This window comes from Geotrypetes seraphini, chromosome 1, assembly GCF_902459505.1.
Source record: "Geotrypetes seraphini chromosome 1, aGeoSer1.1, whole genome shotgun sequence".
In the NCBI taxonomy this organism is placed as follows: Eukaryota; Metazoa; Chordata; class Amphibia; order Gymnophiona; family Dermophiidae; genus Geotrypetes; species Geotrypetes seraphini.
The window spans coordinates 90,144,009-90,169,563 of NC_047084.1; the positions used below are offsets into that span (position 1 = coordinate 90,144,009).

Genomic DNA, 25,555 nt, shown 5'->3' on the forward strand with positions numbered 1-25,555 from the left:
GAACGTTACAGAGGTACGGGGGAAGGGAAGCAGCACATGCTCAGCAGGAGGGGGTGAGTAGGGAGCATGTGGAGGTGGGGGGATGGGTAAGAGGGCGGGGGAGGGGCACCACCACCCTGGGTGCCTCTCACCCTCGCTTTGCCACCGCTACCACTGCCTAACTTTAGCGCGCACTATAGAGAATCAAGCCCTTTGAGCGCCAAATGAAGGTAAAGGTTTCACAATATTATCAGGGCATCACTGTGTTCATTCAGTACAATAGTTTTTTCCACTGAAACACAAACCACATTCCTCTGTGCATTACAGATATCATGGGTAATGCGTTTAAATGAATGTTGAATACCTGCAGTATATGTAAATTGGGTAACTAAATGCTGACCTATTTGTATTAGCACAGGTAGGATGGAGAAAGATCTGGGGCAGAAAAGTAAAATCTTCATTTGAGGTTTATATTGGGGTCTGAAGATCAACTACCACATGGTTCAAATTTTTTTTTTTTTGTTCTATTTCAGGGCTGTAAATGAGAACATGGCTGGTGGAGCTGATGACCTTATTGGGATCCCATTCCCAAACCATAGCACTGAGGTCCTGTGCGGTTTGAACGAGCAGCGTCAAGATGGACTTTTCTGTGATGTCATCCTCATTGTTCAGGATCAGGAATATAGGACCCACAGATCTGTTCTTGCTGCGTGCAGCAAGTACTTTAAAAAACTCTTCACTGCAAGCACTTTAGCAGATCAGCCGCATGTTTACGAGATTGACTTTGTCAAACCCGAAGCACTTTCTGCCATTTTGGAGTTTGCCTACACCTCAACGCTCACCATTACCACCTCAAATGTAAAGCACATTCTCAGTGCAGCTGAGATGCTGGAGATCCAGTGCATCATTCGCGTATGCCTTGAAATCATGGAAACCAACAGAGAAGCAGAAGAGGAAGATGATGAGAAAGAATTGTTGGAAGAGGATGAGGAGGAGGAAGATGACGATGATGAAGAAGAAGCTGAAGATTTTAGCAACCAGGAAAACCAAACAGATGTTCAAGAAGAAAGCTGCCACCAAAGCCCTTCGTTGTCTGACCTTACAGAGGACACATATCAAGAGTCACCTGGAGACTTTCCCAATCATTACCCGGTTAACAGTTCTTCTAGCCATTTGGGGGTGATTCGAGACTTTTCTATTGAATCGTTACTGAAAGAAAACCTGTACCCTAAGTCAAATATTCCGGAAGTGAGGCCAGCATTATCTCAATTTGCACCAGGTTTCTTTCCTCATATATGGAATGGAGATTTTGGTACCTTTCCCCAGTTGCAAGAACAGCAAGTGGATAATGCACCTTTGGATTTGGTTATTAAAGATAGAAAAATTAAAGAAGAAGAAGAAAACGAGGAGCTTCCTGCAGTAGCTTTTCATCATGACTTCTTCAAAGAAATGTTTGCTGACAACTCAAGAAGTCATTTAGGCCACATTAAAGCAGAAAATGACTATGCTGCTTATCTCAACTTTTTAAGTGCTGCCCACTTAGGAGGAGTATTTCCTCCATGGCCTTTGGAAGAAGAAAGAAGGATAAAGCCCAAAGCTTCTCAACAGTGTCCTATCTGTAATAAAGTCATCATGGGAGCAGGGAAGCTCCCACGACACATGAGGACCCATACAGGAGAAAAGCCATACATGTGCAATATCTGCGAAGTTCGCTTTACAAGGTGTGCATTTACATTTTAACAGTATCAAGAAACAGGCGTTATCATTGTGTCATAGAAGTAGTAATCTACTATTGCTTGTGTGGGATGCATATAATCCAACCAGTGTCCAATACGTAGGCTGTATTTTGATGACCCTTTTACTATAAAGATATCCAACATTAAATAGTGTAATCGCTTGCTCTTTGTAACTCTGTTAGCCGAATCGTCAGATGTGCTTTTCCAAATTGATGATCACTTTTACCATCGGGAAAATATGCACTGCATTTGCAATGACTTTGAAATTTTAATCGTCACTACTTTTTCTTTTTTTCTTTTATATATATATCAATGAATGAAATAATTTTCTATAAACTTTCAAAATTTTTCATTATTTTTTCTTTTTTATATATATGTAGTCTGTCATTGAGAAAGACATGGGGGAAGCCACTGCTTGCCCTAGATCGGTAGCCTGGAATGTTGCTACTCTTTGGGGTTCCGGAATCTTTTGTTACTCTTTGGAATTCCGGAATCTTGCTATTCTTTAGGATTCTGAATGGAATGTTGCTACTCTTTGGGGTTCCGGAATCTTTTTTTACTCTTTGGGATTCCGGAATCTTGCTATTCTTTAGGATTCTGAATGGAATGTTGCTACTCTTTGGGGTTCCGGAATCTTTTTTTACTCTTTGGAATTCCGGAATCTTGCTATTCTTTAGGATTCTGAATGGAATGTTGCTACTCCTTGGGTTTTAGCCAGATACTAGTGACCTGGTTTGGCCACCATGAGAACGGGCTACTGGGCTTGATGGACCATTGATCTGACCCAGTAAAGCTATTCTTATGTTCTTATGTGTGCTGCTTCCTCAATGTCAGTGGGGGACTCTTCTCACCCGACATGTTTCGCCTATGCGGCTGCCTCAAGGATGTTCCCGAATGACACCGTTAAGCCCAGATATCTCAGCTCGATGGCATCCTTGAGGAAGCCGCATAGGCGAAACATGTCGGGTGCGAAGCGTCCCCTGCCAACACTGAGGAAGCAGCACCCGGATACGTGCTATATAAAAAAGAAAAAATAATGAAAAGTATTGAAAGTTTATAGAAAATTATTTAATTCATTGATACATACAAAAGAAAAAAAAAAGATAAATTAGTCAATGAGGAGTGCAGAGCAGCGATTAAAATTTCAAAGTCATTGCAAATGCAATGTGTATTTTCCCAATGGTAAAAGAGATCCTCAATTGGAAAAGCACATCTGAAGACTCGGCTAATAGGGTTACAAAGAACAAGTTTAATGTTGGATATCTTTATAGTCCAATCAGGTCATGGATCATGTTATTAGTTATGGGTAAAATTAATGCATTTTTAAATGAGATATAGGAGATATTATAAGAAAAAGTGGGGCGGTAAAATAATGCCTCACCTTCTTTGGCCATGATTAAAGGGGTGGGTCCGAAATCAGTCTCTGTTTGCATAGGAGGAAAGTGAATTCGAAGAGATTGCGTTATCAAGAGAGCCAGCAGAGAGAAAAAGATCCCCAGCCTCTTTGCTCAGCTGCTTTCACAGTAGAACGAGAGCCTTCTGGGAATAGATTCAGGTGCCAGAAGTTAATAGAAAGGAGGAGAAAAAGTGTACAAACCTTTTAAACAAAACATGGAAGAACCCTTTGTGTCCGTAGTTGTGTTTTCCTGGAAATCTCTACCTAAATCAGTAGCATAGGCCACCGTGATATTTCTAGCAAGTATGCTCTTCCTAGTCCCAAGAATTACACATTGACACAGGAATACATGAACGATTCTTTACTTCGCAAAACAGCAATATCCTATTGCATCTTCTCAACCTGTAAATCCACTTCCTTGGTCATTTGCTTACCATAGTACCAGCTGGGCTGTGTCTGCTCTCTGCCTCCATGCCAACCATAGAAATAGGCTGGTATATAATGGTGTGACCAGGTCTTTGCAATGCAAAGGGACAGGATGAGACAATACTGCAGGATAAGGAAGGGCATCCCCCCCCCTCCAGTGGAATGAGAAGGGAGAGCTCCCCTGTTGCTAATGTGGCCACTGGCATTCTCCTTCAGGCTGTGCCAAAGTGGCTGCACACAGTGGCGTACCGAGAGTAGGAGGCGCCCGGGATGGTGGCACCCCCCTGTGCCCCCCTCTCTCCCCACCCTCGCTCCTTCCCACCCCCTACTCCACATTTCCGCTCTCCCTTCCTCCCACTTACCTCTGTAAATCTTCACCAGTACGAGTGGCTGACCTCTCCAGCATGCTGCTCGTGCCAGCGTTGGGTTTCCCTCTGATGTCACTTCCTGGCCCTGAGGCCTGGAAGTGATTCGGAGGACAACTGGGTTGGATCTGGAAGGACATGCAAGATAGGATGGTCGTTATAAATTTATATCTTGTAGGTTTTTTTTTAAAGCTGATTGCGCTCAACAAACTCTACTTTATCTCAGGTTGATGGGTTCCTTCCCCACTTTTTCTCTGCGGCGCAAGCAACAGGCAGAAGTTGCTTGTGCTGACAGAGATCTAGAGAGGTATGGGGTGGGGGGAAGGATGGCACGAGCATGGCGTGGTGTGGTAGGGCAGGGTGGAAAGGTGCCGGCGCCACCATCGAAAAGGTGCCCAGGGCAGTCCACCCCTTACCCCCTTACTACGCCACTAGCGTAGCACAAGAGCTAGGAAACAGCGATCATAACATGATCAAGTTCAAGGTTGAGGTAGGAATACTGAAAGGAAAGAGAACCATAGCGACAACTTTCAACTTCAGGAAAGGAAAGAAAACTACGAAGCAATGAGGGAAATGATAAGGAAGAAACTTAGGAACACTTCCAAAAAATGGCAAACGGTAGAACATGCCTGGTCTTTTCTCAAGAACACGGTGAGCGAGGTGTAAAATCTGTATATCCCCAGATTCAGAAAGGGGTGCAAAAAGAGTCGAACAAAAGACCCGGTGTAGATAACTAAAATAGTGAAGGAAGCAATAGACAATAAGAAAAACTCATTCAGGAAATGGAAAAAGGACATAACTGAGGGGAACTGGAAAGAGCACAGGAAGTATCAAAAAGAATGTCACCGAGTGGTTCGAAAAGCCAAAAGAGAGTATGAAGAGAGGCTAGCCAGGGAAGCACGAAATTTCAAACCGTTCTTTAGATATGTTAAAGGAAAGCAACCGGCTAGGGAGGAGGTGGGACCGCTGGACGACGGAGACAGGAAGGGAGTGGTGAAGGAGGAGAAAGAAGTGGCAGAAAGACTTAACATGTTCTTTTCGTCTGTATTTACAAACGAAGACACATCCAACATACCGGAACCTGAGCAATTCTTCAATGGAAATCAAGCAGAAAAATTAACATCCATGGAAGTAAGCCTTGAAGATGTACGCAGGCAGATAGAAAAACTAAAAACTGACAAATCCCCGGGTCCGGATGGAATCCATCCAAGGGTTCTGAAGGAATTAAAGGAGGAGATAGCGGAACTACAGCAGCAAATTTGCAATCTATCCCTGAAAACAGGCTTGATCCCGAAGGACTGGAAGATAGCCAACGTTACGCCCATCTTTAAAAAGGGATCAAGAGGTGACCTGGGAAACTACAGACCGGTGAGTCTGACCTCGGTTCCTGGGAAAATGGTGGAAGCACTGATAAAAGAAAACATCGGTGAACATTTTGAAAGAAACGAACTTCTGATAACCAACCAACATGGTTTCTGCAAGGGGAGATCGTGCCTAACGAACTTATTGCACTTCTTCGAAGGAATTAACAAACGGATGGACAAAGGAGACCCCATAGACATCATATATCTAGATTTCCAAGAAGCCTTTGACAAGGTGCCCCATGAATGCCTACTCTGGAAACTGAAGAACTATGGGGTGGAAGGAGACGTACATAGATGGATCAGAAACTGGTTGGTGGGTAGGAAACAGAGGGTAGGAGTGAAGGGCCACTACTCGGACTGGAGGAGGGTCACGAGTGGGGTCCCGCAGGGCTCGGTTCTCAGGCCGCTGCTATTTAATATATTCATAAATGATCTAGAAACAGGGACGAAGTGTGAGATAATAAAATTTGCGGACGACACCAAACTATTTAGTGGAGCTCGGACTAAAGAGGACTGCGAAGAATTGCAAAGGGACTTGAACAAACTAGGGGAATGGGCGACGAGATGGCAGATGAAGTTCAACGTTGAGAAATGTAAAGTATTACATGTGGGAAACAGAAACCCGAGGTACAACTATACGATGGGAGGGATGTTATTAAATGAGAGTACCCAAGAAAGGGACTTGGGGGTAATGGTGGACATGACAATGAAGCCGACGGCACAGTGCGCAGCGGCCGCTAAGAAGGCAAACAGAATGCTAGGCATAATCAAGAAGGGCATTACAACCAGAACGAAAGAAGTTATCCTGACATTGTATCGGGCGATGGTGCGTCCGCATCTGGAGTACTGCGTCCAATATTGGTCACCGTACCTTAAGAAGGACATGGCGTTATTCCAAGTTTATCCAAGTTTATTAATTTTTTTAATATCCCGACCATCAAATGAATATCTGGCCGGTTTACAAAATATAGTAAAAGTAAATAATAGTTAAATACAATGAAGTGAACGAAAATGACATTAACTAGACTAACTGGAAAGTGAGGATAGGAGGGGAAGGAAGGGAGAAGTTACATATAATAGTTAAGATAAGAAGGGTGGGGGAAGGGTTGAACAAGTGGGGTATGGTAGCGTTGTTGGAGCGATTACTTACTCATATTAAAAAGCGAAGTAAAAAAAGAGAGAAAGGGATCTAGGGGCGGTCATAAGCGTCTTGGAATAGGAAGGTCTTTAAGCCAGTCTTGAAATTATTTAGATTTTGTTCATCCCGAAGGTATTGTGGAAGAGAGTTCCATAGTGTAGGAGCGGTTACTGCAAAATTAGTTTTTCGGGTGTAGTAGGAATCTTTAAGAGAAGGAATGAAAAGGAGTTTTTGGTCAGTAGATCTAAGTGTGCGAGGGGAACATTGTGGAATCAGTAATTTATCGAGGAATAGTGGTTGATGGGAATGTTTAATTTTAAATGAGAGTAGAATGATTTTGTAGGTTATGCGGTGAGTGATAGGGAGCCAGTGGGCCTCTTTGAGTAGAGGAGTAACATGTTCAAATTTTCCTTTTTTGTATATTAGTTATTCGAGAGGGTTCAGAGGAAAGCGACGCGTCTGATAAAGGGGATGGAAAACCTTTCATACGCTGAGAGATTGGAGAAACTGGGTCTCTTTTCCCTGGAGAAGAGGAGACTTAGAGGGGATATGATAGAGACTTACAAGATCATGAAGGGCACAGAGAGAGTAGAGAGGGACAGATTTTTCAAACTTTCGAATAATAAAAGAACAAGAGGGCATTCAGAAAAGTTGAAAGGGGACAGATTCAAAACGAATGCTAGGAAGTTCTTCTTTACTCAACGTGTGGTGGACACCTGGAATGCGCTTCCAGAGGGCGTAATAGGGCAGAGTACGGTACTGGGGTTCAAGAAAGGATTGGACAATTTCCTGCTGGAAAAAGGGATAGAGGGGTATAGATAGAGGATTACTGCACAGGTCCTGGACCTGTTGGGCCGCCGCGTGAGCGGACTGCTGGGCACGATGGACCTCAGGTCTGACCCAGTGGAAGCATTGCTTATGTTCTTATGTAGGTTCCACCACTGTTGTAGTCATGGTGGCAATGGTAAAATAGCTTCCCCAGGCCCGAACAATGATGGTCGTTTAGTACTCACTAGCCCTGGGCTGGCCTCTTCCATCATGACTATCCCTGCACTACGCCACATACCAGCCATGCAAGTTGCCAATGGCAGCCCCCCCAGCCCCTACTATGTCTCCACCAAGTCATCGGGGGAAAGGACCTCACTTTTACTCCACCCCGGACACAGGTGAAGATTATCCCATGTGTCATTAGCATGCCTTAATGCCTTTGTCTCGGGTACCCAAATGCTTCCCTTCTCCCCCCCCCCCCATGTTCCTTTGGACACAGGCATTGTAAATATTACACTAAATAAACGTACTCCCCCCCTCACTCCCCCCCCCTCAAAGTTGCAACATAAAGATAACGGACAATAGCAGCCATACTTTTTCCATGTCCTCTACACTGAAGGTGAGTGGAGAGAAAGTCTAGAGCAGGATACCTCTTACCTTTAATTCCCATCCCACCCCAGCATCGCTCAGCCCTAAACAGAGGTTTTACTGCACAGAGCTCAGATTCCGCAATGAGCCAAAAGAGGGAACCATATCAGGGCCAGGGAAAGGAGGGCGAGGACGTGGTATCAAGTTAAAGATGGCACAGTGCACTCTGGAGCAGAGATGGCCAGAGATGCTGATGAGGAGCTCATCTAATCTGAATTTCTGTATCGCACTTATCCAGTAGAGGTTCAAGGCGATTAACAAGTTAAGAGGCCCATAAGGAAGTAAGGGAAATAGTAGTTACATCACATCAATGAGCGTCAGATACTATGTTGCAGGCAGATAGGGTGATGAAGGGAAAGATTAAAGGAGGAAGGGCTGTGGCTCGCTGGTAGAGCTGCTGCCTCTGTACCCAGAGGCTGTGAGATCAAAATGCTGGTGCTGCTCCTTGTGACCATGGGCATGTCACTTAATCCTTCAGTGCCCACCACCTTGAATGTCAGCTTTAAAATGCCAAGGTGGCAAAAAGGCAGTATACAAGTCCCCATTCATCAAGCCCAGTATCCGGTTCATAGACAACGGCGCGAAAGACAAAGGCGCGCGCCGACAACTGAGCGCAAGACGGAGGCGCGCGCCGAAGAAAATTACAGTTTTTAGGGTCTCCAACAGGGGGTTTTGTTGGGGAACCCCCCCCCACTTTATTTAATAGACATCGCGCCAGCGTTGTGGGGGGTTTGGGGGGATGTAACCCTCCACATTTTACTGTAAACTTAACTTTTTCCCTAAAAACAGGGAAAAAGTAAAGTTTTCAGTAAAATGTGGCGGGTTACAACCACCCAAACCCCCCATAATGCGGCGCGACGTCTATTAAATAAAGTGGGGGGTTCCCCCCCGCGCCCCCCCCGTCGGAGCCCTAAAAACAGTAATTTTGAGCGGCGCGCGCCTCCGCACTGCGTTCAATTGTCTGGGCGCGCCTTTGTCCCAGCGCACTTTTGACCTGACACCCCAGTATCCTGTTTCCAGCAGTGACCAACCCAAGTACCTGCCAGAAACCCAAAGAGTAGCAGCATTCCAGAGCTGAGATTGTGATGTCATAATGCCTCATTTCCCCAATGCCTAAGAGCCAGCCTCATCAGTGATGTCACAGTAGCTTGATTGTCCTATACTCAACTCATATAAGAATTGCCATACTAGGACAGACTCAAGGTGTGGCTCACTGGTAGAACTTCTGCCTCTACACCCAGAGGTTGTGAGATCAAATCCCAGTGCTGCTCCTTGTGACCCTGGGCAAATCATTTGATCCTCCAGTGTCCATCACTTTGCATGTCAATTTTAAAATGCCAAGGTGACAAAAAGGCAGTATACAAGTCCCCATTCCCCTTTCCCTTAGCACAGAGAGTAGGAATGAACAGTAGTAGGGGGCTGGCAATTTCAGATTCATAAATGGATTAAGGGGAGCATAGAGATAGTCATGTGGGGTAAAAGAATTGAAAATATAAATGAACATTATTTTAATAAAAGTCCAACATGTACAGTGCTTTCCTGCGAATTCGCGGTCCCAGTCATTTGCGGTATTTTCCGACAGCGAATGACCGGGCAGGAGAGGGCAGCCAGAGTGCTGGCGAGTGAAGGAAATCACTTGCGGTCTGCTCCGACCGCCTCTTCCTGTACTAAAGTCGGGCCTCGCCAATCAGGAGCTGCGTCGTTTATTTATGCATTGTTATTATCAATCAGTTTTCTAAGGCACGTACTCTAAGATGAAGTTGGACACCGGACACAGGCAGACCCACCGAAACATAGCCTGTGGTAATTCTGATGTACATATTGGACTTTTATTAAAATACTATTCATTTTTATTTGCATCCTCATCAGCTTGATTTGTTTTGGTCATCTGTGCACTGCAGTCCTCTTTTTCTTTAATTTTTGGTGCAGGGACCTTTTCTCCTTTTTTTTTTTTTTTTTTAAATATATATGTGTGCAATGGACTCTGGCACATCACCATATCATTAACATAGGCAGCTGTGACATTCCCAGAAACTCTTCCCCGTCCACTCCCTAGACTGACACAGCAATACACAAACAATTTTTTAATGGATTAATAAAGGCTTCAGGTGTGTTTAACAAAACAGTACTACCCTATTTCACGTACCTTAATTAGAAAAATTCCATCTGCTCACTGAGAGAGCAACTTGGCTTTGTTTTCTCTCTGTTAACTTTCCTACAATAGGATCAACCAGACCAACACCTTCCAACAGTCCAGACTGGATCCCAACAATGGGGATACTTACCGTTTTTGGACTTCCTGAAGACATAGAGAGAGTGAGGAAAGAGAGTGGTACTAATGTGGCCACCCCATTTTCTAAAGAAATCCATGCCAATTGGTAGATGTGAACATCTACAGCTATCCCAAGGCACACCTGCCTGCTGGAAGGAGCAGCTGGTCACCATGGCAAGAGCCACTCTCTATCGCCAACCCCCCCCCCCCCATTAATCCTTCTTTCCTGATAACCATAAAGCATATCTGACTCTACACCCCCCCCCCCCCACGACAGCTGAACGCCCCTCATGAGATCTGATTCTATCCATGCTTCAACATAAAGACCTCACCACCCAAACCCCTCCTCTGGCAACAATGAACCTTCTCACCCACCTCAGCAGATCCCCCATCCCTCATTCAGTCTTAATGTGGTCCTTAGTATCAAGTGTGAGTACAATTAGGGCCACTTGGATCTGAGGTTCAAGAGAGTTCATTGTTGCTGGAGAGATTGATTTGGGGGTATCAAATCATTTAGGGGAGGTGGGGGATGGGATCAGATCTCACTGGAGGTTCATCTATCAGGAGGAGTCAGGGAGGGGTTCCATGATCATCATGGGGTAACAGGGTTGGAGTAATCAGGGGCACTAGTTTTGTTGGCCCTGGAAATCACATATAAATCCATGCATGAAACCATCTATGAGTAGAAACATGGTGGCAGATAAAGGCCAAATGGCCCATCTAGTCTGCCCATCCGCAGTAATCATTATCTCTTTCTCTCCCTATTGGCTAAGGCTCTTAACATTTGCATCTCCTCTTCCTATAGGCTAAGGCTCTGTGCATCTGAATTGTGAGGTCATAGAGCTGCCCATCCGCAGTAACCATTATCTCTTTGTCTCTCCGAGAGACCCCCACATGCCTATCCCAGGCCCTCTTGAATTCAGACACAGTCTCTGTTTCCACCACCTCTTTCAAGAGATTGTTCCACGCATCTACCACCCTTTCCGTAAAAAAGTATTTCCTTAGATTACTCCCGAGCCTATCACCTCTTAACTGCATCCTATGCCCTCTCATTCCAGCTTCCTTTCAAATGAAAGAGACTCGACTCTTGCGCATTTACATTACGTAGGTATTTAAACGACTCTATCATATCTCCCCTCTCCCGCCTTTCCTCCAAAGTCTGTCCCCATATGCCTTATCACGAAGACCACACACCATTTTAGAAGCTTTCCTCTGGACCTGATTGCGAATCACTTATTGTATACAAAGAAGTAGTAAGTCATTTTAATTATCATCACTGCAGATAGGGTGTTCTAGAATGCCTTGTGTTGTTTAGGGTATACCATTTATCAGTTTCCTCTTGAAACATTTTACTGCCGGATGGTAACCTGCACAGTGGAAGCATATATACCTGAATTACAATCTTGAAAAAATGCAACTGGAATTGTTGAGCTGTCTAATAAATGAATAGCAGAAAGCTAACTCATACACACACGTGTGTGCGCATGCATGCGCGCTAAGAATAGAATCCTCAGTACGATTCAAACACATTAGTGGATGAGTGCTATTCAAGCAATAGTTAGGCCCATACAGTATCCATAAGTACTCCACCACTGTAATCTGCTGCTTCACTTTAACATCCCTGGCCTCTAATCCTTAATATCACCTCGCTGTGTACATTAGTGTCCCAAACAATGTCCAAAATGTTCATAACAAATATGCTTAAAAAAACAATTTCTCTGCAAATGATCAAGGCAGCGCAGTACTCCACGACTTGAGGCTTGCAAACACGTCCAAGTGGGCTTAACTTCCGTATTCCCAAGATGCCTTCTTGAAGATTCCCTGCATTTGAAAAATACACATCAGAGGCGGGTTCCACGGAGTGACATATGATAGTATCACTTAATTAATATTGACCAATAATATGGCAACTATTTAAAAAATTAAAGTATTAAAGTTCCATTCAAAACTATTATTAAGACCAGAGTCTGTTGCTCCTAAATACAATATCCATCATTGCTTGTGTTTTAGTAAATATTAAACTCTATCACCTCCCATGGGTAATGATCAAAACCATATCAATAACAAACCATTTTATTTAGCAAAACTGATATGTTTGCTGCACAAAATGTTGCACCATGGGACCCGATGGGATTCATGTGTTCCGTCTACTCCTTTGCTCTGATTTTCCTCTTTCTGTGACCTGAATTAGTTTTAAGTAGATTAGTCTGGACTTTTTGGACATTAGACTTTTAGAGCTGGAAACCACATATAAATCCATGCATGAAACCATCTACGAGTAGAAACATAGAAACATGTTGGTAGATAAAGGCCAGTTTCAGCAGGCGCCTATGCACTTTTGAGAATCACACACGGGCGTCCTATATAGAATCGCTTAGGCCTAACCCCGCCTAACCACCCCAATTCTCTAACTGGTGTCCATATCAGAGGCACCGGTTAGAGAATTGCGTTGCCGCTGAGCTGATCGCCACAAGGGAATCTCCCTGCGATGATCAGTTTAGTGGCCATGGCCGCAGCAGGGAACCTGTCTCCCCCTGTGAAATTGGTCGACAGCAGGGATGCCCCCCCATGAATGTCCATGGCAGGAGGAGTGCCCAATTCCTCCTGCCACCACTGAGACAACCCTCAGCAGGAAGGATGCCCACTCCCTCCTGCTGCCACTCCCCGAGACATCCCCATGGGAGTCACCTAAGGCCAATTGGAATCTTAGGCCACTCCCACTTCATCCCTCCTATGGGAGCGGCTTTAGGCACCTGGATCAATCAGAATCTTAGGCCCCTCCCCGGTGCATCCCAAGTAGCATCCCAGGAAGGGGGAAGGCCCACCATTATGTGGTGGTGGGCCTGCCGGCAGGAGGGAGAGAGCTTCTCTCTTGCCAACCATCAGAGAAAGGTACGGGGATGATGGGGCCAGCGGCAGGAGGGAGTGGGCATCCCTCCTGCCTGGGGATGTCTCAGAGGCAGCAAGAGAAATTGGGCACTCCTCCTAACACAGACATTTGAGGGTGGTTTGGGGGGTTCCAGTAGGAGGAAATGGGCATCCCTCCTGCCGGCCAACTTCGCAGGGGGGATGGGTTCCCTGCCGCAGCCACTAAATTGACCACGGCAGGGAGATTCCCTTGCTGCGATTGGCTTAGTGGCCGCATCTATTTGAACTGTAGACCAGCATTTTGCAGGCCTACATTTCAGGTGCCTATCACAGCCCCAGGGAGACACCTAGGACTGCCTAAGCTCACCTAAGACCACTTCCGGGTGGAACCACACCCACGCCTAGCCTTAGATGAGCTTAGGCAACTCTACACATCTCCCTAGGCTTACAAAAACGTCTACAATGTAGACTTCCTGCCCCGGGGCTTGCTTTTTTTTAATGTGCATCCCAATTGGCTGGTCAAGTGAGCAAGAGTGTGTGTCCAGCCATGTTGTGTGTACATCACACTGTCTGCTTACAGTGCACACCATCAAGATGGCTTCAATGATTTCCAGATATGGCCTCTGTCTCTTACCCCCTCTTCTACGAAACTGGGCTAGCAGTTCTAGCGTGGGAAGCCACACTGAATGGTCCATGCTGCTCCTAACGCTCATAGGAACTCAATGAGCATCGGGAGCAGCGTGGGCTGCGGCTCTCCGTGCTAAAAACTGCTAGCGCAGTTTCGTAGACGAGGGGGTTAGGTTGTCTTTTTGACTCTTGCTGTCCTGTGCCTGGTAGCAAATTTTGGGAAGACAATTAGCCCCAATTTCCAACAAATTGAAAATAAACTGATTCACCATTCAGAAGAGCTAGAAAAATTAAAAATGGGCATGACTTCTTCAAAAAATATACTTCAAAAGACTCAGCAAGACATGGCTACAGTAAAACAACTTCAGGAAACTATAATTAAAGATAATTTAAATCTTAGAAGAAAAGCAGAGACATTAGAGAACCATGCGCGTATTAATAACTTGAGATTGATAAATTTTCCAAGAGTAATCATGGTTTCACCTAGAGACATGCTTAGGAGATATTTAACAGAAATTTTGGAAGTTCCGGAGGGAAATCTTCCACCATTCTCTCAGGTGTATTATATCCCCAGCAAAATTCCGCATCAACAGCAATCTGAACCTACTCAAGGACAAGCATTAAATATTACTGAAATTTTGGAGAAATCAGACACGGAGGTGGCAACACCAGCAACATTAGTTGTTACATTGGCTCTAACTATTGATAAGTCATGGTTATGGAGACTATTTCTTAATAATAAATAGAAGGAATTTCTTGGTTGTAAAATTCAAATGTTCCCTGATGTTTCAAGGGAAACGCAAAAACATAGGCGTGATTTCCTTCTTTTAAAACCAGGGGGTCATCTCACTAGGAGCTACATTTTACTTAAGACACCCTTGTAAGTGCATTGTTCGGTATCACTCAACTAAATATGTATTCTTTGAACCTTAACGATTGACTAATTTTGTGGCTATGTCCCGTCTGGAAAAGGATAAAATTCAATCTTGAGCTCTAAAAGGAAAATAGTAGCTTCGTTCCCGATGTATAGAACTGCTAGCTCTCTTTGCCTGTTCTCAACCCATCCTACTTTCCTACTATCAGGCCTAATAGTTAGAGCATAAGCTTAGAACCACAAAATCTAGGTTCAAATCTCTATGTATGTCATTGAGATCATGGCCAAGTCACTTAACCCTCAATTGCCTCATTTACAAACTTAGGGGTTGAAATTCAAAGAGATTTGAGTAGATAGAAAAAGTTCTGCCAGGTTAAATCGCAATGGCCAGACCAGGAAGCCAATACTGAACATCTCTTAACTGGACAGTGCTTCAGAATATTTGCTCTAACCACTATAGCATTCTCTAGTTATTGCCTAGGCAGAAAGAGAGTGCAGTCAGGGTAAAGCTGGGAGTTATGTGAGCATATTGGACCACATAAATAGCAGTCCTAAATCTACCCAGGTAGCAATGCAGATATGGCCCTGAATATCAGCTATACCCAGATAGCTTCTGTGTGCTGAATTAGAAAAAGTACAGAGAAGGACGACAAAAATGATCAAAGGGATGGGATGAGGAAAGGCTAAAGTAGCTAGGGCTCTTCAGCTTGGAGAAGACAGCTCAGGGGTGATATGATAGAGGTCAATAAAATACTGAGTAGCGTGGAAAAGGTAGACATGAATCACTTGTTCACTCTTTCCAAAAATACTAGGACTAGCGGCATGCGATGAAGCTACTAAGTAGTAGATTTAAAACAAACCAGAGAAAATATTTCTTCACATAACATGTAATTGAACTCTGGAATTTGTTGCTGGAGAATGTGATGAAATCAGTTAGCTTAGCGGGGTTTAAAAAAGGTTTGGATAATTTTCTAAAAGAGAAGTCCATAGGCCATTATTGAGATGGTTTGGGGGGAAATCCACTGCTTATTCCTAGGATAGGCAGCATAGAATCTGTTTTGCTACTTGGGATCTAGGTAGGTGCTTGGGACCTGGGTTGGCCACTGTGATGGACCTGATCTGGGCGTGATGGACCTTCGATCTGTCCCAGAATGGCAATTCTTATGTTCTTATGACTGTTGTACTTAAACTGTCAAAGACATAAGTTAAATCCAAAACCCCTTTCCTACTATGCATGTCACAGGTGCACTAGAAATACTGTATGACTTCCCATGAATTCTACTAGGACTGTTGGCTCCATTTGCTAAGAACAACCTGCTGGTTGTTCCCAGACCACGTCCTTTTCTGCAAGCCACTAGCGTTGCTGTGGCTCTGAACCCCTTAGCTTCCCATTCAAGGCAGTTGGGGAGATGCATATGTGTAAGTGAGTTTTATGGATGACTGTAGCCCTACACTTCAGCAGTTCCACTGTGCCTGAGAATGAGATGGGCAGCTGAAGAGCAAGATTTATGACACACATTGCTGTACTATTGGGAGGTTGGTTAGAATACTGTGAAAGTCACTATTCTCCATTTAAACCCTCCTGCCTGTACGCATCCCTTAGCTATAGTTGTCTCTACGCCTACCTCTCTTACTAGACTATCCTTCTATGACAGGGGTGTCAAACTCAAATACACAGGCCTAGATTCACGAACTTGCCCGATCGGGCCCGATCCGGGCAGGTCCGACGAATTCACAAAATGGAAACATTCAAATGAGTGCACACAGAGGAAAGCCCTCATCTGGCCTACACGGATCACAATTTTTTTTTTTTTATATATACTTTTGTAGTCCAGCGAGCCCATGGTTTTAATCCAATTTAAACCCGTGGGTTAAAACCATGGGCTCGTAGTGCGGGGCAGAGCAAGGCGGCATTCGAGGCGAGCAGGCAGGAGACAGATGGGCAGAGCAAGGCGGCATTCGGGGCGAGCAGGCAGGAGACAGATGGGCAGAGCAAGGCGGCATTCGAGGCGAGCAGGCAGGAGACAGATGGGCAGAGCAAGGCGGCATTCGAGGCGAGCAGGCAGGAGACAGATGGGCAGGGCAAGGCGGCATTCGAGGCGAGCAGGCAGGAGACAGATGGGCAGAGCAAGGCGGCATTCGAGGCGAGCAGGCAGGAGACAGATGGGCAGGGCAAGGCGGCATTCGAGGCGAGCAGGCAGGAGACAGATGGGCAGAGCAAGGCGGCATTCGAGGGGAGCAGGCAGGAGACAGATGGGCAGAGCAAGGCGGCATTCGAGGCGAGCAGGCAGGAGACAGATGGGCAGAGCAAGGCGGCATTCGAGGGGAGCAGGCAGGAGACAGATGGGCAGAGCAAGGCGGCATTCGAGGCGAGCAGGCAGGAGACAGATGGGCAGAGCAAGGCGGCATTTGGGGCAAGCAGGCAGGAGACGGATGGGGGCAGAGCAGGGCGTGCAGAGAGCAGGAGAGTCGGAATGACATTTTGACTGGTTCCCAGCAGTTGCTTCTTGCGTTGATGGGCCAGCACACAATTTCTTTGGTGAATCGCATCCCTGTCTACTTTGCATGCATTAACCCCTCATTTGCATGCATAGATTGGAAACGGATCGCAGGAGAGGTAAGTGAATCAGGCCGGAGGGAAATTTGGTTGTAAAGGGGTCGCAAACCGATTGGTACACAATCGGTTTGCTTTTGTGAATCTAGCCCACAGTGGGTCAAAATTAAAAACTTGGACAAAGTTGCGGGCCATCAAGCTATGTAAACGAAAGTAAAAGCAGTGCGATCTCTGTGAATGATAAAAAAAAAAATTTAAAAAAAAGCCCCAGGAAAGATCACATGACCATGCCAATGTCAACAGAGAAAAAAGAAAAGTGAAAAAAAATGAAAAGAAAGGTGTGCAAACAGAAAGGGCACAAATTATAAACTTATTGACTGGACTACACAAATTTAAAAACTTAAAAAAACATATCATGAAACTAAAAGCAAAAACAGGGGGGAAGTTTCAATCTGCCTGACAAAAACAGGCTGAATGTAGGGGAACAATCGATGTTTGACAATCATTGGCCCAAGAGCAAACAGTAGAATACTCCCAAAGCTGTGACAAGAACTTTTAAAGCAGGAATACTTACCGAAAACGCAATTGAAGAAGAGGCCAGTGCTACTGCCATGCAGTGCGAGACTGTGAAGAGAGCCGGAGAATGCCATGGGAACTTGTAAAAACGTCAAACGTGATGACGTGCCTAATGGGGACGTGATTGGGTCCAAAAACGGTCTACTGGCGGGCCAGCTCTAGTAGATGTTTGGTATTTTCTTGTGGCCCATGGGCCTGAGTTTGACACCCCTGCTCTATGGGTTTCTCACCAAGGGCTGGGCAGTAATGCGATATATCAGAGAAAGGAGGAGGAGCCCATGAGCAAGGTGTCAAATAAGAGCTGGTTCTCAGCATTCTGATTCGTTACCTCAGCATTTCTTGCTGGACATCAAATAGTTGCAGTGAGTAGATTGTATTGTAAAGAAGTGATCAAGAGGTGGTCATTTGGTTTTTAGCTGCAGGAGAATCTTATTATAAATAAATAGATTTATACATACTCAGGAAAAGGAAGCATTTAGACCGTAATTTGGCAAACCACAATGTTAGGGAGGATACAGATTCCTGGTATGCAGTAATTCATTCTTACTTCTGCCTGTACTATATATTCATACATGCAGACGCCAGCCATTTAAGCTGAAAATTTCTGCATGTTTTTCCTGCATTACGGTATTCTTGGATGTTATAACATAACATAACAATCAGCTTATATACCGCAGGCCCGTGAAGTTCTATGCGGTTAACAAAAGTTTATAATAATGTATACAACTGAATAAATTGAAATTTACGTAACTTAAAGACTCACAGAATAGATTATTCAAGTGTAATGTCCATAAACATGGAAATTAATTACCCAAATATGTTATGGAGTTGCACAGCGTATTGTGTAATGAGATGCTACTCAGCGCAGGACATAAAGGGGAATTATTGCTATCTTTTGCTGATTCAAAATTACAAGTCTGATGTCAGGGAAAGATAGTTACTGTATCTAACCTCCCCTCCCCCTTTTACTAAATCGTAATAGCAGTTATTAATCTAATCTAAACCTTAAGTTTATATACCGCATCATCTCCATGAGAATGGAGCTCGACACGGTTTACAAGAACTTAAAATAGTGGGTAGAGAAGAAGAAAAAGGATTACATGAACTTATGTGTAGAAGGGGGGAGAGAAAGGGGGGAAGGATAGAAGGATAAGCATGGAGCTGCGCTGAATGCTCCGCGCTGCTCCCGATGCTCATAGAGTAAAGGGGGGGGGGGGGGATATTAAGCGCTACAGTAGACAAGGAGCAGCATTCATCGCACCTATAACTTCCAACGTCTGGGTGTTTATTAGCGAGCTACATATCTCCACGGACCATTCCTGCGAAGTGAATCCCGAGAGAGGTGGTGGAGAGGAAAACGGTGACAGAGTTCAAAAAAGCATGGGATGAACACAGGGGATCTAGAATCAGAAAATAATAGTAAATGTTGATGAAATAAGGCCAGTACTGGGCAGACTTGCATGGTCTATGTCTGTATTATGGCTGTTTGTGGAGGATGGGCTGGGTGGGCTTCAGGTTGGGCAGACTAGATGGACCATTTTGGGTCTTTATCTGCCGTCATCTACTATGTTACTATGTATCATATGTCCTCTATCCAGAACCTCCAGTCTTTTGACCCTTTTGATGATGCAGCTAAGGGTGATGATTGACTTCCTGCTCTGTCCATATAAGAATCCAACAGAGGAACAGTAGAAAGACCCTCACTACTGTTCAGGGAATTTCTGATGATTATGATATAAAGACTTTAAGAAGAAATTTGATTGCAATGAACATCCAGAATATGGAGAAGTAATACAGCTGCAGGGTGACCAGCGTAAAAACGCCTGCAAGTTCCTTATTGAGGTGGGATTGGCAAAGGATAACCAGTTGAAGGTCGATGGATTTTAAATGCTATGGCAATCTGAAGCTTAAGCATTTTCCATTGCAATGAGTAGAAATTCTTGGCTATCCCTTGTCACAATATGGTCACACCAGGCTTGTGAAATGTACATCTTTCACTCTTAAGGACTTCTGGTGCAATTATGTAATAAACTGGGACTTCATCACTTCTAAACAAACAAAAAAAAAAAAAAAATACAAGTCTGGTGACTAATTCAGTAGTCTAGGGATAGAATGGGTGAGCATGAAATGTCTTCTCTGACCCCTGTCTCTCCACAATCTACAATATAAATACCTGAGCTGGCAGAGATCCCCAAGCCCTACCAGCTGAAAGCCTCCTATAGTCTTCTGAACGTGTTCAGAGCTAGAGAATAACACGGGGACAGATTTGTCCCTGTCCCCACAGGAACTCCATTTTCCTGTCCTGTCCCCGTGAGTTTTGTCGCTGTCCCTGCCTCTGCCCCATTCCTGTAAGCTCTGCCTTAACTGCAAAACCTTGAACACTTATGATTTGAAAGTTTGAGGCTTCTGCAGATGAGGACAGAGCATAGACATTGGTGGAATGAGGCATTATGACATCACAATCTGAGCTCTAGAATGTTGCTGCTTATGATTTGAAAGTGTTTGAGGCTTCTGCAGATGAGGACAGAGCTTAGGCATTGGTGGAATGAGGCATTATGACATCACAATCTGAGCTCTAGAATGTTGCTGCTTATGATATGAAAGTGTTTGAGGCTTGTGTAGATGAGGACGGAGCTTGCAGGAATAAGGCAGGGGCAGGAAAAGAACTCATGGACACAGGATGGGAAAATGAATTCCCATGGGGACGGGGAAAAATTTGTCACCATGTCATTCTCTACTCACACATTTCTGAGTCCAAGGTGACAATTAGCACATGTTCACTTCCCTTGCATTCGGCACTTTACACATGCTCAGTTTTCATGCACACGTCGGGAAGTGAGCATGTGCTAGGTGCTGGCTCAGGAACGCTGACTACTGAGCTTGGCAGCCTGACGTCCCAAGCACTTGGGAAGACTGGAGGAGGTCTACAACTGGCAGGACTTGGGGATCCCCGCCAGCTGGGCGGGCCCATACTCTTCTGAGCTATGCCACTGATCTTAGGCCTCTTCAGTCCCACTCCCATCACAACACATGCAGTCTGCAAGGAGTAGCCTAATGGTTAGTGGCAGCAAGCTTTGATCCCAGCAAACTGGGTTCATTTCCCACTGCAGCGCCTTGTGACCTAGGGCAAGTCACTTAACCCTCCGTTGCCCAGGTTCAAAATCTAGATTGTGAGCTCAGTAGGGACAGAGAACATACCTGCAGTGCTAGAGAAATTATTAATGGCAGTAAACCCAAAGGGCAGTTCTGTGAAAAGAGATCCAGATATAGAACATAAAATGAGTCCTACTGGAATAAACAAGGCCCCCATTTCAAGACCTAGGCACTATGATCATAACATTTGTGCAGAGATCTGAGCCTTTTGCATAATCATCTGCAATAGTTAATTTGTGGTTCTGCCAAGGATATGTCAGGGCAACCCCTGTGCCTGGAGCTGTTGGAGGCCTTCCCTGTGGTAACAGCTTCAGGAAGCATTTGCAGGAATTCAGTGACCGGTAGCCAGCAAAAACTATGTGGAATAGAACAGGCCATGAAACGTGGTGCTGGGAGTATCTCATGTTCCCAGTCAGCAAAACCACAGTAATCACAGAACAATTTAAACTCACTGTTCGGGTTGGCAAAATATTCAGCCAGTCTTATGTTACAAAACAGTACTTGCCTATCCTCCCCCCACCCCCACTTCCGCCCCCACCCAATCTGTGTCATGTCAGCTTTACTCTTGGGTATAGAAGTGGGGGGGGGGGCATGCAGATAGTATTAAGGCTAGAGCTCCAGAAAAACAGAAGCAATTGAAAGAGTTTAAACTTGATTTTAATACAGTGGTGCCTCACACAACGAACTTAATTGGTTCCAGGAGCAAGTTTGTTATGCGAAAAGTTCGTTATGTGAAACGCGTTTTCCCATAACAATACATGTTAAAAAAAATAATTCGTTCTGTAGCATAAAATATGCTAACATGACATAAAAAAAGATAAATTTTTTGTTATTATTTTTATTTAGATACATCTAAAAACATAATTGTTTTTTAAAACAACACACATTTTTTAAATTTAAAGACAGACTAAGTAGAGTCTAATTTTACAGTGAGAGAGGGCAAAAACTGGGACTTACCTGCTCATTTTTTAAATGCATGCATGGTTGAAAATGTTGTCCATTTCCTTGGGCAGATCATTCTGTCTATAATACTAGTTTATACTTATTACAAAATGGTCTTAATGGATAAGCTTTTTTTTTCCTGTTTCTTTCAATATGTAAACAGAATGCCAATGGTGAGAGAGAACAAAGCTGTTACTGTATTTTTCTAGCATCGGGGAAGCGGCGAGAGTAGCTCCGCCCCCCCCCCAACGCATCAGCAGTAGGCGCCGGGGCCCCTGCGAGCCGACGGTCCGCCACTGCACGGGGAGCCAGGCGGAGAGAGGGCAGTTGAGCGCGGTGCCTGCGCGGAAGGATGCAGCTCGGGCGACTTCGTTGTGTGAAACGAAGTTCGTTGTGGGAAGCAAGACCTGAAGTTCGTTGTGCGCAGCGTTCGCTGTGCGAGGCACCACTGTACTTCATTTACATTCAGCATGTGACATTTTAAGACAGTAAGGGCCTGAATCTATGTAAAGCCCCTAAAAAATCTGCAACAATCATAACGGCGCCTAGCGTGATTTTATGAAAGGTGCACCTTATAAAGTTGCGCTAAGCCCCAGTGCGTGGAGGAGTGGCCTAGTGGTTAGGGCCGCAGCCTCAGCACCCTGAGATTGCAGGTTGATGCCCAGCGCTGCTCCTTGTGACCCTGGGCAAGAGACTTAACACTCCACTGCCCCAGGTAAATTAATCAGATTGTAAGACAGATAGGGAGAAATACCGAGTGCCGCGGTTTGCGAGTGTTTTGCAAGACAAGCAAAACATTCGCAAAATCTGCGCCTCGGAAACCGAGCTTGACTCAGTTTACGAGCGCTCCCCCCCCCCCCGTAATCCGGCATCCCCCCCCCCCGCTTGCGTGGCCCCCCCCTCCCTGCTGCGATCTGGCATCCCCCACTCACCCTCCCAAACACATTCTCTTAACCCTATCTAGCACCAGCACCAGCACCAACGCACAGGACATGCCCGAAGATCTTCCCTCTTCCTTGTGCTGGGCCTTAAGCATCTGCGCATGCTCAAGGCCTTCTAGTTCTCGCTCTCTCCAAGATTTTCGCATGTCCTGTACATTGGTGCTGGTGCCGGTGCCAGATAGGGATAAGAGAATGTGTTTGGGTGGGTGGGTGGGTGAGTGGGGGATGCCAAATCGCAGTGGGGGGGGGGGGGAGATGTGAGCAGGGGGATGCCGGATCGCGGGGGGATGCCGGATCGCAGGGGGGGTGTGGAGCTTCGCCGGTGGCCTCGGGGGGAGGGGGAGTAATGTGCAGCAGTGCCAGTGTCCTCGGGGAGGGGAGGGGGAGTAAGGTAGAGCAGTGTCGGCGGCCACGGGAAGGGGGGGAGAAGGTGGAATGAATCAAGCGAGTTTCCCTTACATCCTATGGGGAAACTCACTTTGATAAACAAGTAAATTGGTTTACGAACATGCTTCTGGAATGAATTATGCTCGTAAACCAAGGTTCCACTGTACTTGAGTACCTGAATGTAAACCACTTAGGTTATAAATGATTTATAAATACTAAAATAAATAAATAAAATAACTCATAGGCACACCTATTTAGGCCAAGGAATCCAGGCCTAAATATTTTTGCCTATGTTGTGCACAGATGGGATATATTCTATGTCAGTGCAGTTAACTTTTAGGAATGCCCATGATTTGCTCATGTTCCTCCTCTGACCTTGTCCCCTTTTGATAGGTTTACCAGATGTCCCGAAAAACCGGAAAATGTTCTCTTTTTAGAGGACTGTCCCGGTGCCCAGAGAGATTTCCAAAACCCAGCAGTTTGTCCAGGTTTTGGAAGTCCCCGAGCTCGGGGTTGCGGCTGGAGGCCCTCTGTGCATGTGGAGGACATTGACGCAATGACATAATACATGCGCGTGCATGGACATGACATCATCGTGCTGATGTCCTCACATATGCAGAGGCCTTCCAGACCTCAGCAAAGGAGTGGGGGTGAAGCTGGTGGAGGAACAGGGCGGAGCAAGTGTCCTATTTTTTAAAAAGGAAATCTGGCATCCCTAACTTTTGAGATTCATGAACTAGAAGTAATATGCATCACTTTATAGAATGCACCTACCAAGTTGTGTGCGTAACTTCTAACTAGCGCCAATTAGCATAAATTATGTGTTAATTGCCAATTATCAGCGCAGATTAGGCCTGCTAATTAATCTGTGCATGTAAATTGACTTTGCACACCAATTTGCATGCAAAACTTATGGCATTATAATAATAATAATTTTATTTTTATATATCGCCCTACCACATAGTTCTAGGCGGTCCACATATATTAAAAATTATACAATCAATGAATAAAATACAAGTTACTAAAAGTACATTGAGATCCACTAAAATATACAACTATAAAAACAATATACAAATATCAATCAGAATACTAAAACATCAGTTTACAAATTTATCAAATATAGTGTTCCCCTGGTCATTCGCGGTCGGCGGTTCGCGGTCCCGGTCATTCTCAGTATTTTCTGAACTGCCGACAAGGAGAGAACAGCGGGAGAGGCAGGAGACAGCAGCCAGAGCGCCATGAGTGCAGCTCCTGATTGGATAAGGCCCGACTTAGTGCAGGAAGAGACGGTCGGAGCGTACCGCGAGTGATTTCTTGCACTCGCGGTGCTCCGGCTGCTCTCCTGCTGTCCTCTCCCGCTGCCCTCTTCAGGTTCCCCCATGAAAAACCGTATTCACGGTTTTTTTGAGATTCGCGCAGGTTCCTGGAACTGAACCCCCGTGAATATCGGTGAAGTACTGTGAATCAGATTTTAGTAATTTCCTAAAAGACATGTATGAGTGAGCCTGAGAGATAAATTAATTTTACCTGCCTGAAAACCGAGCAGTTTATCAAAGAATCTCTTGTAACAACAAGACTTGATAGTCGGGAGAACAAATAGATATTGCCCTCGAGTAATCCTATTGGGTTTGTATCATTCAAAACATGAGGTCAAATAGATAGGCGCCATTCCTAGCATCTTGTATGCTTTCTTGGTAGCAAGATGTCTGGATAAGTTTTAAGGATGTGGTAAGCCTTCAAGGCAATATATATTGCTCAGAGTAATGATATGGAAATCTGTATTGATTAAGAGATACCTCTGTCTAAAAGGAAATTAATGGGCCTAAGGGGATAATTTTAAAAGATGCTAATGTTTATGTAGCAAATATATGCATTAATGACTAGAATAATAACATATATGTATAAACGTATGCAGTTACATTTGTAAACACCAGAAATCTGGCTACAGGCTATTCTTTAAATATGCATATATCTTCAATAGCCTGAATTTAGCAGATGGCTGTTCATATGGATGGAGCATAAATCGGACACAAACTTATGCATGGAACTTATAGAATACTCTAAGTTACACTCCCTCCTCCATATTCACAGGTTTAGGATCCACCAATTCGGTTATTCGCAAGTCTTTAAACTACCCCACCTCCCTCCCGCCTCCCAGACCTCTCCATAGCTTACTTTTAAAGCCTGGTGGTCTAGCAGTGAAGCAGGGCAGGAGTGATCTTCCTATGCTCCTGCCCTGAGCCGCAATCCAAAATGGCTGCCATGAGTTCCCACTAGAGGTCTACACGGGAATCCCCCCCTAACCCACGGGACTTCCACGGGGACCTCCCTCTGGCCCCACAGGACTCCCACGGGGACCCCCCTCTAGCCAACGGGACTCCCACGTGGATGGAAGGCTTTGGAAGTAGGGTTCGTCCATATAATATAATGGACACGTCAGCCTTAGTAAAAGAGAGGGTTTATAAGTTAATTACCTGAACAGAAAACAAAAAAAGGGTTCCACCAAAGAGATTCCACAAGGAAAACAGCAGCGCAAACACA

General features: G+C 45.0%; 1 protein-coding gene and 1 pseudogene across 3 annotated transcripts in view; both read left to right on the forward strand.

The window, feature by feature from the left end:
* Positions 1-25,555, forward strand: part of ZBTB7C (zinc finger and BTB domain containing 7C) — a 515,986-nt gene that overhangs the window by 453,757 nt on the left and 36,674 nt on the right. For all 3 annotated transcript variants that reach the window (XM_033934830.1, XM_033934822.1, XM_033934814.1), the window contains one exon: positions 513-1,700. In XM_033934830.1, the coding sequence (XP_033790721.1) occupies positions 529-1,700 (1,172 nt within the window). In that variant the 5' untranslated portion in view covers positions 513-528. The remainder of the gene's footprint in view (positions 1-512; positions 1,701-25,555) is intronic.
* LOC117355796 lies at positions 19,175-19,478 on the forward strand (annotated as a pseudogene).